A 13,598-nucleotide genomic window follows, 5' to 3' on the forward strand; every position below is an offset into this window, starting at 1 on the left:
TATAGACTCACGGAATGATAAATAGAAAGATGAATAGGACTGTAAGTGATTGCCTTATGATACTCCAAGCAGAACATAAAAACTTTCATTCCATTACTGTCAGTAAAGGCCAAGAAGATCTACTAAGTGTTAGGCACCATACCAGGAATGAGAGTGACATATAAAAAAATGCCCTGCTCGGGGCCGGCCCCATGGCGTAGCGCTTAAGTGCGCGCGCTCCACTGCTAGTGGCCCAGGTTCGGATCCTAGGCATGCACCAATGCAACGCTTCTAAGGCCGTGCTGTGGCGGTGTCCCACATAAAGTGGAGGAAGATCGGCACGGATGTTAGCTCAGGGCCAGTCTTCCTCAGCAAAAAGAGGAGGATTGGCATGGATATTAGCTCAGGGCTGATATTCCTCACAAAAAAAAAAAAAAAAAAAAAAAAAGCCCTGCTTGAGGGAGGACTTGGTCTAATGAAGAATCTTAAGAAAACAGATATGTAGTCAAATAATTACTACATGATGTGATAGATACATGCCATAGAAGCAGCAAAAGTTCTACAAGAGAGTAATTAGCTCTTCCCTACTCACTCCCTAATAACTCTGACATCATCTATATCCTCTTCCTCCCTAATTCTACTCTGGCTACATTTTGGGTTCCTTGAACACCTTAAGTGTGCCTCTGCCTCAGGACCTTTGCACCTCTGTCTGATAGGCTTCACCCAGAAATCCACAGGGGTTATTTTCTCTCTCCATTCACGTCTCTACTCTTATATCACCTCATCAGAGTGGCTTTCCCTGACCACTTGATATAACATTGCATCCTATCCCTCTTCATCACTCTGCTCTGAGTCCTCCTATTCTGCTTACTCTTCTGTATAATCCTTATCATCACTTGACGTATTGTACATTTATGGTTATTGGCTCTCTCCCTCATTAGAATGAAAGCTTCATGAGACGAGCACTTTGCCCTATTCATTACCGAATCTACACAGCCTGGAAGAGTTTCTGACACTTAGTAGACCATTCATAAATATTTATTGAATAAATAAAGAAATGGGAGGAGACGAAGTGGAATTCAGGAAAGATTTCACATACAAAGTTGATTATAACTCAACAGAGTTCAGAAGGAGGTAAGGGATTATCCTAAACAGATAAGGGGGACTGGGAATAGCAGGTAGAGGAGTGTTCAAAGGTAAGAGGGATTAAAACCACATGATTTGTTTAAATGCCATAAGATGCTGTGGTATTGGTGGGATGTAAACACATGTTTGTGCTTCTATTATAGCATATCCACCTTTTCCCTTGTAGAAGAATTAATTGTTTACCACCCCTCTGTCTTTCTCAATAAATTGAGAGCTCTTTAAGGGCAGGGACTCTTTTACTCATATCTTTATTTTCCAAGTTCTTAAACAGCAGATATTCAGTAATTGTTAAATAAATAAATGAAAGAACAATATTTCCACCACCCCCACCAAAGCCCCAGTAGATAGTTGTATGTCATAGTTGCACATCCTTCTAGTTGCTGTATGTGGGACGCGGCCTCAGCATGGGAGAAGCGGTGCGACGGTGCGCGCCCGGGATCCGAACCGGGCCGCCAGCAGCGGAGCACACGCACTTAACCACTAAGCCACAGGGCCGGCCCTGAAAGAACAATATTTATTGATTAGAGAGCAAAGTAAACCCATTGATTGATTTTTAGAACTAAAACAGATTACCTTGTTGAAAAGTGAGCATCCTGTTTGAAAACTTTAGAACAGAAAGGGACTTGAGAGATCATCTAATCCAGCTTTCCCATTTTATAGATGAGAAAACTGAAGCATAGAGAGGCTGATTACCTGAGGTCATGCAACTAGGTAGTTATAGTTGTGGGAGATCAAGATTTGGCCACCCTGAAATATATCTCTTTACCTTGATTGTTTTCTCTGAAGGACATTTGACCTCCCCCACTAACTGCCTAAAGAATTTGACATGGTGGCTCCTTCCTGGAACAGATCTTCTATCATGATGGCTATAAAGATAATGTAAAATAGATGTTACAATGGGAGGGGCACCAAGCCCCTTTTATCAAAAACTCTGTCTCTCACTGACCACATTATCTATAGATGACCCCGAAAAGAATTGTCCTCCTGCCCTCTGAAGTCCCAGGCCACTACCCACCCCCAACACGCTCCTCGCCTTTAGCTGCAATACTTAAGCAAGCAGCTTAGACAGAGGGACGAGTTGCTCATTTCTGAGTTTCTCCCATGTATACATGTTATTAAACTTGGTATTATTTTCTCCTGCTAACCTGTCTTGTTGATTATTTGGCCAGCCATAAGAACCTTAAGGAAAAGGGCAGAGGGAGATTCTCACTCTTCCCCCGACATAGTTAACAACTAGAACACCAGTTTTGACCCATCATGTGTCATCTTGAAAGATGTGTTCTCAAAAGTGGCTTGAAAATTTGACATTACCTAGTAAAATAAAAACTGCTCATACTTTATGATCTATCTTGGAGAAAAACTTGTATAAATCCCCAAGAAGTCATTTACAAGGATCTTCATTGCAGTTTTTGTGTGCATCTTAAAGCGAAAAGTTGAAAGCAATCTAAATGTACATCAATAGGGAAATAGCCATATTCACTTTATGAGAACCATGCTATGGCATATTATGAAGCACTTGAAAATGGACATAGTTTGATATACATTAACATGGAAAGGATCTCCAAAACACTGTTGAATTAAAAAAAATAAAAAGCAATCCACAGAATGATACATACAGTACTGTACCTTTTAAGAATCTTTAACCTCAGGTTCTCCTACCAAAACAATACAATGCACCTGAAGTATATGTATAGAAAATTTCAGAATGATGCCCACCAAATACAATGGCTACCTCTGGAAAGGAGAGTAATGGATGAGGTGGTCTTTGACCCGTAATGCTGTATTTTAACAAGCAGAATGCATTATTCACGTATTAGTTTTGCTTTTGTTTGCGGTTTAAAACTAATTTTTGAAGAAAGTGGCCATGAATTATGTTTTCTTCTCTATTTAATGAGAAACAGGGAACTGATAGATAACGATTCTGTATCAAGTCTGATACACATGTAAAGAATGAAATATGGCCTTTCGGAAGATTAAAAAGCAGAAAGAAAGGTTGAGAAGACAAAGCACCAAGGGCAGAAGCAAACAATGCAGCGCTCCTCGGCAAAGGCAGTAAGAGTTATTAGAAGGAACGTTGGGGGCGGGGAACCGTAGCCGACGCAGGACGCCAGGAAAGAAAGCGACGCTAAAAAGCCAGAGCGGGCTTCCACAGGGGCGGGGCCAACTACGGTGCGCACGCGCAACCAGGCCCAGGTGGCCGCCGCCGCGGAAGCGAAACCACCTACAGACGCCGCGCCGCTTGGATGCTGGTGCGCGTGCGCAGGCGGATGGGGGCTGGCGGCCTCTCCTTTGCAGCCTCCGCCGCCGCGGCCGTCTCCCGTGGATTTGAGTCTCGCGCTTCCTTCGTTCGCTCGCCGGCGGGTTCGCGCCGCCTCGCGCCCCCGGGCAGCGAGGCCGGGGAAGGGGTTGCAAGGGGCTGTTGATCGCCGCCTTTAAGTTGTGCTCGGGGCGGCCATGTCGGCCGGCGAGGTCGAGCGCCTAGTGTCGGAGCTGAGCGGCGGGACCGGAGGGGATGAGGAGGAAGAGTGGCTCTATGGCGGTACGGAACTTCCTGTCCCTTCTCTCTCTCCCGGGTTCTCTCAGGCTTCTCTACCGGCCTGCAAGCGGCGGTCGTCCGGGGTCCCTCACGCCGCCGCCTGAGGCCTCCAGTACGGAGCCTTATCCGGCCTGACTTAGGCCGAGCGCGGGGTGCGCGTCCCCCCGCCCCCCTTCGGCCTCCTCGCCCAGCCGACACCCCCAAGGCGCACCCACCCCGCGGCGGCCCGGGCCGGGCTGGGGTCGCGGGACAGGGCCCGAGCCCTCTCGCACACACACCCCTCCCCCCCACCCCGCGAGGGCGTCTCGGCCTCGCCTCCGCTCCTTACTCTTTTTGTTGATATCGATTCTGAGTTGTGTTGGTGTGTCTCCTACGCCTTGGCTCTAGGATGCCTCTCCTGTCCCTTTCTTTCAGCAACAATCATTCTGTAATAATAGCTAAATAAAGTTGATGCTGTAAAACTAACGTCTTGTTTCTTGATGGTCAGTGTGTGTGGAATGCACCTGCAAGGGTACCTCCTTGTCTGAAAGTCGTTCTTTAAAAATAATTAATTAAAAAAGAGAGAGAGAGAAAGAAAGAGATGGAATACATTATGGCCCATAAAGAAAACCCCGAATGTCTCCTGTATTAAGGTGAAGTTTTTCTTTTTTAAGAGACTGGTCTTTAACCCACATGATAAAAGTACCTCATGTCCCTTAGGCTAATGGTTTTCAGTATCGTCTTGTGCATTTTTTTCCCCTCAAATGTAGCGCATTTTGTACTTCCCTTTTGAAAGGGACTTGTTTGACATCTGGTTTTAACTTTCATTAAGTCACAGTCCTTTCTTTTCTGTTACTGATACTAGATTTAAAAGTTAATACTGGTTCCTTGCCTAAAATGTATATTTTTGATGTCTTTAAAATAGTATAGTAAAAGTGCGCGTTTGGGCACCATGCAGCTCTTTCATGATGTGGCTTGGACAAACTTCTATTTTGATAAACTTGTAAAATAAGTTCATTATCTTTGGCGGCAAGGTTTAGCATTAGTAATACTCTCTGAAATGTAAATGTGTAGGGTATCTTTTACAAAGATCTAGAAATCTTTAATACCTCTTAAATTAAGCTTATTTTTGTAGAAGTAAAGTCTGATTTTTTTTTTCATAAAAGACATATCTTGTTACGTCATTATAAGGTGATCTAACTTTGGATGTGCTTATAGGCCCATGGGACGTGCATGTGCACAGTGATTTGGCAAAGGACCTAGGTTAGTGCTTGTGATGATCACTTCAGAATTTCATAATACTGGTTTCTTTGAGAGTGGTTTGTTTGTTAATTTTATTTATTTATGTATGTATTCTTTTTGGTAGATGAAAATGAAGTTGAAAGGCCAGAAGAAGAAAATGCCAGGTTAGTGAAATTTCTTGGTGTGATACAGTGGTTCAATTAACAAATTGTCAGAATTATCTCCTTATAATCATTGACTTGATTACAACATTTTGACTGAAGGTTGAAAGACATTGAATCCTTTAGAGTTTATTTTTGTTTCAGGACCTAATCTTATATTAATTCTGTTTATTTGCTAGTAGCTTAGGGGACAAAAGTTTTTGAAGTAAGGATTTGGATAATTTTCACTGTTAAGTAACTTTTTATACTTAAGTGAGCTCAATAGTGGAGTATACAGTAACCATTAGACTCCTAAGAAAAAAATTTTAGCTTAAATTTTTTTAGATAATAAAGAATCCTTTAAATTACTGCTTTTACAATTAATATTTTTGAGGGTGTAAGGCACTTTGGTTATAATTTCAGTGTTTTGTATTTATTTAAATTCAAAGTGGAATTAATGAATTTGTTATGAGATTGATTCTCTTTGTTAGATTACTGGAAAGGTATGAGTATTGTTTACAGAACATACAGGGAGGCAGAAACTTATTCTAAATTTCAAAACAGCTCACGCATACAAGTACATGGATATGCTGACTTTACTCTCACCAGATGCCTTGGTGTCCTATAAGGGGGGAGGAGTGGTTAAAAAAAGCTTTTAAAGAATATTTGCATTTAAAAAGTAGAGGAAATACCACTTCACACCCTCTAGGATGGCCATAATCAAAAAAACTGATAGTATCGGATGTTGGTAAGGATATGGAGAGATTAGAACCCTCATACACTGATGGTGGGATTGTAAAATGGTGCAGCTACTTTGGAAAACAGTCTGGCAGTTCCTCAAAATGTTAAACATAGAGTTAGCATATGACCCAGGAATTCTGCTCCTAGATGTATACCTTAGAGAAATGAAAACATATGTCCACACAATAACTTGTACATGAATGTTCTTAGCAGCATTATTCGTAATAGCCAGAAAATGGAAATAGCCCAAGTGTCCATCAAATAATGAATGGAGAGATAAAATGTGGTATATCCATACTGGAGTACTAGTTGGTAGTAAAAAAAAAAATGAAGTACTGCTATGTGTTACAAAATGGATGAACCTTGAAAACATTATGCTAAGTGTAAGAAGCCAATCACAAAAGCCCACATATTGTATGATTCTATTTTTATTAAATGTATGGAATAGATAAATCCATAGAGACAGAAAATAGTAGTTGCCAAGACAGGGGACAGGGGAAAATGGGGAGTGACTACTAATATATACAAAGTTTCTTTTTGGGGTGATGAAAATGTTCTGAAATCAGATAGTTGGGATGGTTGCACTATTCTGTAAACATACAAAAAATCGTTCAGTTATACACTTCAAATGGGTGGATTGTGTGGTATATGAATTAGATCTCAAAATTTATTTATTTATTTATTTTTAAAGATTTATTTATTTATTTATTTCCCCCCCCCCCAAGCCCCAGTAGATTGTTGTATGTCATAGCTGCACATCCTTCTAGTTGCTGTATGTGGGACGGCGGCCTCAGCATGGCCGGAGAAGTGGTGCGTCGGTGCGCGCCTCCAATCCGAACCCGGGCCGCCCGCAGCGGAGGGCGCGCACCTAACCGCTAAGCCACGGGGCCGGCCCTCAAAATTTATTTTTAAAAAAAGTGAATGGAGGGAAGAAGTGAGAAGTGGACATGGAAATAGCTTAGGGGGTACTGAAATTAGAGTATTCTTCCTCACTTAAAAATATCTCCTGTATTGGAAGACTATTTTTTCCACTCATTGCTGTATGATCTGATATTTTATCATTTAGTTTTGAAATTTATGTATCCAATCTAGTTCCTAACCCTAATCTCACTTAATCCCAAAGTTGGCATTTGTGTGGTTTATAGTTATGAAAGTAATTAAATATTTCTTCATACTGCATTTTTCAATTGATCAAGAAATTAATTGATAACAGGGTACAGATTCACAATCAAATACACATTGTTTATGAGCTAATCTTTATTCAATTAATTTTTGTTTGTATTCTTAGCTGCAATTCTCGAAACTTATTTTCTGATTGAACATTCTTTAATTTTAATTCCTCAGTACACAGCTTGATTAAATTTATTGGAGAGAAGCCTTCTATTTTCCCTGAGCATCACTGTCAAAAAGTCTTTATATTCCTTATTAAAACTTTATTTGGAGAGCTCTTAAGTTTATTTCATCCTATGGAAAAGATCTGCCCTTAAAATTTTATTTTTTTAGAAGAAGCATATAATTTTATCATGTTTCTGGCATTTTAATGGTGATAGAGAATTAAAACTTTAAAAATCTATTGGGGAAGAGAGGAAGAGAGCTCCACCAAACCTATGTTCTTTTTTTTTTTTTTTTAAGATTTTATTTATTTATTTTTCCCCCAAAGCCCCAGTAGATAGTTGTCTGTCATAGTTGCACATCCTTCTAGTTGCTGTATGTGGGACGCGGCCTCAGCATGGCTGGAGAAGCGGTGCGTCGGGTGCGCGCCCGGGATCCGAACCTGGGCTGCCAGCAGTGGAGCGTGCGCACTTAACCGCTCAGCCACGGGGCCGGCCCAAAACCTATGTTCTATTATCCAGCTTGGTGCATCATTACATTACGCTAACTGAGTCCTTACTATTTTTCCAGCTTCTTTGTGACTAGTTCATTGTTAATATCTCTGTTCTTTTTAACTGTTGCATTACACTGTCTCCAATCTGTCATGTTCTATCTATCCAAGTTTTGGCTAAACGTATGTTTTGTGACATAAAAAGCAAGCTGAACTTCTTTCTGCCTACCTAGAAGCTTATTTAAGCAGGAGGTAAATGTACTGAAGAATTATAGTTGCATATTTGTTTTCTTGGGTCAAGCAATAGAACAATGAAAATTTAACAGATAAGTTTTCAGTCTTTGTCCTTCATTTTGCTTTATTTGGGGATTGTATTGTGAAATACCACTGTAGAGATTAAATTGACTTATATAGAAACTGCTTGACAAAAAGTGAAGTTTAGAAGAGATTAGCAGAAATGTAATAAAAAGAGCTTTGTACTATATCAACTTGTGGACATTTTCCTTGGAAGTGCTACTAAATAATTGTGAATTAGTTGCTTTGTACTTCAATTTCTTTTCTGTAAAATGAAGTTAACAGTTAATTCCCACTATCAAAATTATAATTATTAAAAATATGACACCAATTACACTACAGTACTAAAAGTTTTATTTGATGGTTAATGGCCATATGCTTGTGTCTCATATGGGAATAAGAGTATTTTATTGTTATATATCAATTTTGTTGTAATGGCAAACTCAGGTATTAGCTGGCCTTAAAAAGTAATTAGTTTTTTATTCATCAGAATTAGGTCTGGAGCTCCTTATAGTATCAAATTGGAAGGCAGTCTTACATGAAGATAAGCTCTTTTTTTTTTAATCTTAAAATTTCTTTTTTTTTTTTTTGTGAGGAAGATCAGCCCTGAGCTAACATCTGATGCCAATCCTCCTCTTTTTTCTGAGGAAGACTGGCCCTGAGCTAACATCTATGCCCATCTTCCTCTACTTTATGTGGGACGCTGCCACAGCATGGCTTGACAAGGGGTGTGTCGGTGCGCGCCCGGGATCCGAACTGGGGAACCCCGGGCCACTGCAGCAGAGCGCGCGCTCTTAACTGCTTGTGCCACTGGGCTGGCCCCAAAATTTATTTCCTATACAAGAAAGAACATATATTCAATAAAGACTGATGAAACATGGGGCTGGCCTGGTAGCGTGGTGGTTGAGTTCGTGCGCTCTGCTTCTGTGGCCTGGGTTTGGATTCCAGGCATGGACCTACACACCACTCTTCAAGCCATGCTGTGGCGGCGTTCCACATACGAAATAGAGGAAGATGGGCAGATGTTAGCTCAGGCCCAATCTTCCTCACCGAAAAAAAAAAAAAAGGCTGATGAAACAGAAAACCAAGATGAAGCATGTATATTAACTGAATATTAAAAGACTTAATGTGATCATACCACAAATCTGAGTTCCTTGGGCACCAGAGGAAAGAGGAAACTGTGTGTCTTATATAGTCCTTGGCAGTTACAGTAGTACCTGGCACATAGTGGATGTTCAATAAAGATTTAGGATAAGTAAAATTGATAAAGTGTGATGCATATTTTAAAAATGTAAAAAAAACTTGAATTAGTCCCCACTGTTGAGTTTGACATCATTAATAAATTGTGGAGGCAATTCCGTTCTACTTCCAGTGTTGAGTACATGTTTTATTAGGAATAGTGGAATAAGACAGACAGTTTTTACTATCCTTTTTCTTACCATGCAGTGGAGACAACACTTTTAGGAAACTATCAGACATAGTTTAAAAATACTAGTATACTCTATCTGTACTTCTGAAAAGTAATACCAGGCGTGTACTTATTCTTGTTGTTTGTAGTGCTAATCCACCATCTGGAATTGAAGATGAAGCTGCTGAAAATGGCGTACCTAAACCGGTAACATAAGGCTTTGAAATCTAGTCTCTTCCCTATTTAAATTACCTTTCACTTAGGAAGAAAATAAGAATTTACCGTGACTTTCAGTCTTGCATGATCTGGCCCCCTCTTATATCTCCTGCCTCATCTGGTGCCATCGAAAGCATAGTGATGAGGAGAAGAAATAGTGGAAAGAGACTTCAGATGAAATAGAGCATGTGCAAAGCCTTCATGTTCATTACTTTCAGGGAATTGAATGGTCATAGATCAACCAAATAGATCACAGTGAGCCTGATTTTCAAAGCAAACATTGAGCCCTGTAACCCAAGTTTGATTGTCATAGTTTTTTTAGAGAATTTTTTTTTTATATAAGTGACAGTGTCTGACCTCATGCTTATTAAAATTGGTGTTTTTGGAGGTGGAACATGTCATTGGTCCTATGAATGTTTTAACATTCTAATCCTGTAAAAAGAAAATTGTTATTTTGCAAGCTTGAACTTGTATACAAAAAGTATTTTGCCTAGGTGATCTACTGTTTTTATTTACTATTATGTGACTAAGCACAAAATAGCCTTTTAGAGCCAAAATAAAGCCTTTATAAATGGCTCTACTTTTACTCATAGAAAAAAGTATGCCTCAACCATTTGCATGCAGGGTCTCTTCTGGGTATAAATGAGTGCCAGGAGTAAGTGAGCTCCTCCTTGACTGTTCAGTGCTTTTCAGCCATAAAACTATGATTCTTAGAATGAGTTGTTTTCCTCTTACCTTCATATTCTTTTTGAGAAGAGTTCCTCAAATACATATTTTTTAGAATTTTATCCTCTGGATATCTTAGTACATTGCCTTAGACGGTTTTTGCAAGAGGAGTAGTTATAAATAATAGGAAAAAAATCCCTGAGTTGTTATTTACAAAAAGATGATGCTGAAAAAAGGTTTTATTTCATATTCTTATCCCTTTTTATTATGTAAAACATCAAAGTTATAAATGAGTTGAAATAGGTAGCAATGCTATGAGCTTATAACTTTTTTCTCTATAACTGTTGCTCAAAAAATGCAAAATGGTTACTTCTTCAGTTATTCATATTAGATGTTGAAATGGATTATTGAATATATTCTATAATTGTTTATGTTGGTGTAGAAAGTGACCGAGACTGAAGATGATAGTGATAGTGACAGTGATGATGATGAGGATGATGTTCATGTCACTATAGGAGACATTAAAACGGGAGCACCACAGTATGGGTAAGTTATTTTTAAGTAAAGTTATATGTCTAAATCAAAGGTAGTGTGCCTGTATCAAACCATTAGTGGTTGATTCCACTGTTTTTACATTTTTCTGTCTTACCGTGATATGAAAGAACTCTTGTTAAACAAATTTCACCATGAGATTTCTAAAAGTGTTTTTATAGAGTACTACAAATTCTTTAGTTAGAAAATCTTAAATTGCAGTTCACATCTGTATTATTCTTCCATTTTTTTATTTATCCAAACCTGAGTCTAGGTTTTTAATTTTTTGTCCAATAAAAATAATATCAAAATATCAGTATTTCTTTTTGCTCCTCATAGTGTATTTTTCAGGTTGTTAATTATTAGGCTTTTTTGGCCAATATGTTGTCTTAAGCTTTATAGTCCATAAAACTGATCAAGTGAATGGACTGTCATTGACTCATTGAGCACATAAAGAATCTTCTAGAAACTTTGGAAGGGAATATATTAAAGTACAGATTTTGATTTTGTTATGGTGATAGAATAAGTGTCAATGTTTTTTCTGTGTTTTTCAGATTGGATGTATAATGTGTTACTTGTGCATTGGGAACATAAACTTTTCATTAATTGTACTATAGTTCATTAAGCAGCCTTATCTGGAATCAATTAATATATTCATAAATACTTTTGAATATTTTATTTCCTCAGTAGAGCCATTTTTTCAAAAGTTATTTCAGGAAGCTTAAATGTAATTCAGTATTTGTTGTAGTCAGTTTTGCATTATAATAATGACTGCCCATGTAATTTTAAAACCCTAGCAACTTTTCAGGGAGCAAGGTTGAAGAGAGACTAAATTATTCCTATAAGGATAAAAAACTCTTGATGTTCTCTTCATCCCCACTTAAAGTAAATAATTAGTATTGGGCTTATAATATAACGCTAGTAGGCCTTTATGCTAATAGGCCTTTACTATCTACATTATGGAAAAGGAACAGTTTAATATAACTCTATAATAATTATTTGCATATATAGTAAATACTGTGACATAAAATTATTTGTATTTGCAAGTGTAGAACAATTAAAGCAAAAGGAGATTTCTTTTATTAATACCACCAGTTTTTTGCTGGGAATTGCATGCACATATTAAATGCGCAGACTCCTGTAGTACTTTATCTGAACTTTATTTCTTGTAGCAATTTCCAGTTTCATGAATTATCTTTGTACGTTTTTATCACCTTTAGACAAGTAGAAACCATAGTTTATGAATTTTTTTTATTTCTCACATTGCCTTACATATAATAATTATTCAGTAAATGTTTATTGACTAAATAGCCTGCATGTTAAAAACCCAGTTGTCTTTGAACGGTTTCTCTCAACATTTGACTATGAAAATTTTCAAATATTCAAAAAAGTTGAAGGAATTGACATGTGAACACTGGTTTATCTGTCACCTAGATTATACAATTTACATTTTGCTACGTTTGCTTTGTCACATATGTAAATATCCGTCTGTCCATGCCTTCATCTATTAATCCATCCATTTTTTATGTAATTTTTTATGCATTTGAAAGTAAGTTACAGATCTTTCTGAAGCGTGTAAAGCTTATTTAACCTTGGTATCTCAAGATATAGCTCTTGAAAACTGAAAGAAAGCCAGTGATAAAATAAAATTTGACGAATACTTACTTTGTGTACAGCATTTTCAGAAGCAAATTTAAAGAGCAAATTGTGTTCAAGGAACAATACTGAATTGGTTTATTGTAAGCTGTTAGAAAGTACAAAATAGCCTTTTTTTAGGTAACATACTTTTGTTATAGAGTTCATTTTATCTCATAAGTGAGGTATGAAGAAAAGCAAATCTTAGGGTAGGAATAATTTGTCTTGTATAGAGAAGTGGTTTCTTAGCTATATCTTTGAGATTCATCCATCCATTCAGTAAAGACTTTAAAGATGGATTGTCTGGCACTGTATTAATTGATGATAGGAATACGAAAAATAATAAAATAGTCCTTATTTACCAGAAGTAGTGAGGAAGACAGACATATGAGAAAATACTTTGAGGGCAGTATAAGTGCTAGAATAGAAACATGTACAAAGTGATTTGAAAGCTTTGAGAGGAGAGTTGCTAGAAGTCTACAGGTGTTGAAGAGAATATCCTAAAGGAGGTAATATTGAACTTGTTTGAATAATTCTTAAGATACAGGGAAGAGGACTGATGTAGGCAGAGGACACTGCTTAGATGTCGAAGAAGCATGGCTGGGAGGAACCACGTGACTGAAGGGTAAGGTAGATGAGAAAGGATGGTTGAAACCTCTTAAGGAGGGAGTTAAGATGTTTTTGCTGTGTTATCACAGAACCTTGAAAGACTTAGGCAGGTCAGATTATTTGAAAAGATAACTCTAGCCACAGTAGTTGAGATGGACTAGATAGAGGAAAATTAGTTAATAGATTTGAAGTAACTGTCCACATAAGATGATAATGCAGACTAAGCCAGCAACAGTAGTATAGGGATGGATGGGAAAATAAGATATATTTGAGAGAGTAATAACTAGAAATAACATGAGTAACTAGTTGGTTGTGGATGGAGAGGGAGATAAAGGACTCAGTGACTTAGAGGTTTCTAGGGCAGTTAATTGAGTACATGAAAGTATATTACTATGTATGGGTAATGTGGAAGGAGCAAGTTAAAATAAATTTTTTTGATGCAGTTATTTTGAAGTTCCTTTAGACACCCAAGTATGTAAGACTAGCATCTAGAGAAGTGTGAGACCCCATGGGGGTCAATTGGACAGTATCAGATTTGCTTAAGTACAATTTTCCAGATAGGTAAGCTTCTCTACAGACAATGAATGCGAAGCCTTGTTGGCTTTAGAAAAGAAAAGTAATGTTTTAAAAGGCAGAACAGGGAAGGGCGAGTGG

General features: G+C 38.1%; 1 protein-coding gene across 33 annotated transcripts in view; it reads left to right on the top strand.

Moving 5' to 3' along the window:
* Positions 1 to 3,364: 3,364 nt before the first annotated feature.
* FIP1L1 (factor interacting with PAPOLA and CPSF1) overlaps positions 3,365 to 13,598 on the top strand; it is a 71,029-nt gene continuing 60,795 nt past the window's right edge. For 6 of the 33 annotated variants that reach the window (XM_004419063.3, XM_014787318.2, XM_087434313.1 and 3 more), the window contains exons 1-5: positions 3,368 to 3,664; positions 4,859 to 4,903; positions 5,007 to 5,046; positions 9,437 to 9,494; positions 10,612 to 10,715. In XM_004419063.3, the coding sequence (XP_004419120.1) occupies positions 3,580 to 3,664; positions 4,859 to 4,903; positions 5,007 to 5,046; positions 9,437 to 9,494; positions 10,612 to 10,715 (332 nt within the window). In that variant the 5' untranslated portion in view covers positions 3,368 to 3,579. Of the gene's footprint in view, positions 3,665 to 4,858; positions 4,904 to 5,006; positions 5,047 to 9,436; positions 9,495 to 10,611; positions 10,716 to 13,598 lie in introns of all 33 variants that reach the window. The other 27 variants (XM_087434311.1, XM_087434318.1, XM_087434316.1 and 24 more) reach the window with 11 other exon arrangements.

This window comes from Ceratotherium simum, chromosome 8 (assembly GCF_057802395.1).
Source record: "Ceratotherium simum simum isolate JZ-2026a chromosome 8, ASM5780239v1, whole genome shotgun sequence".
Taxonomy (NCBI): domain Eukaryota; kingdom Metazoa; phylum Chordata; class Mammalia; order Perissodactyla; family Rhinocerotidae; genus Ceratotherium; species Ceratotherium simum.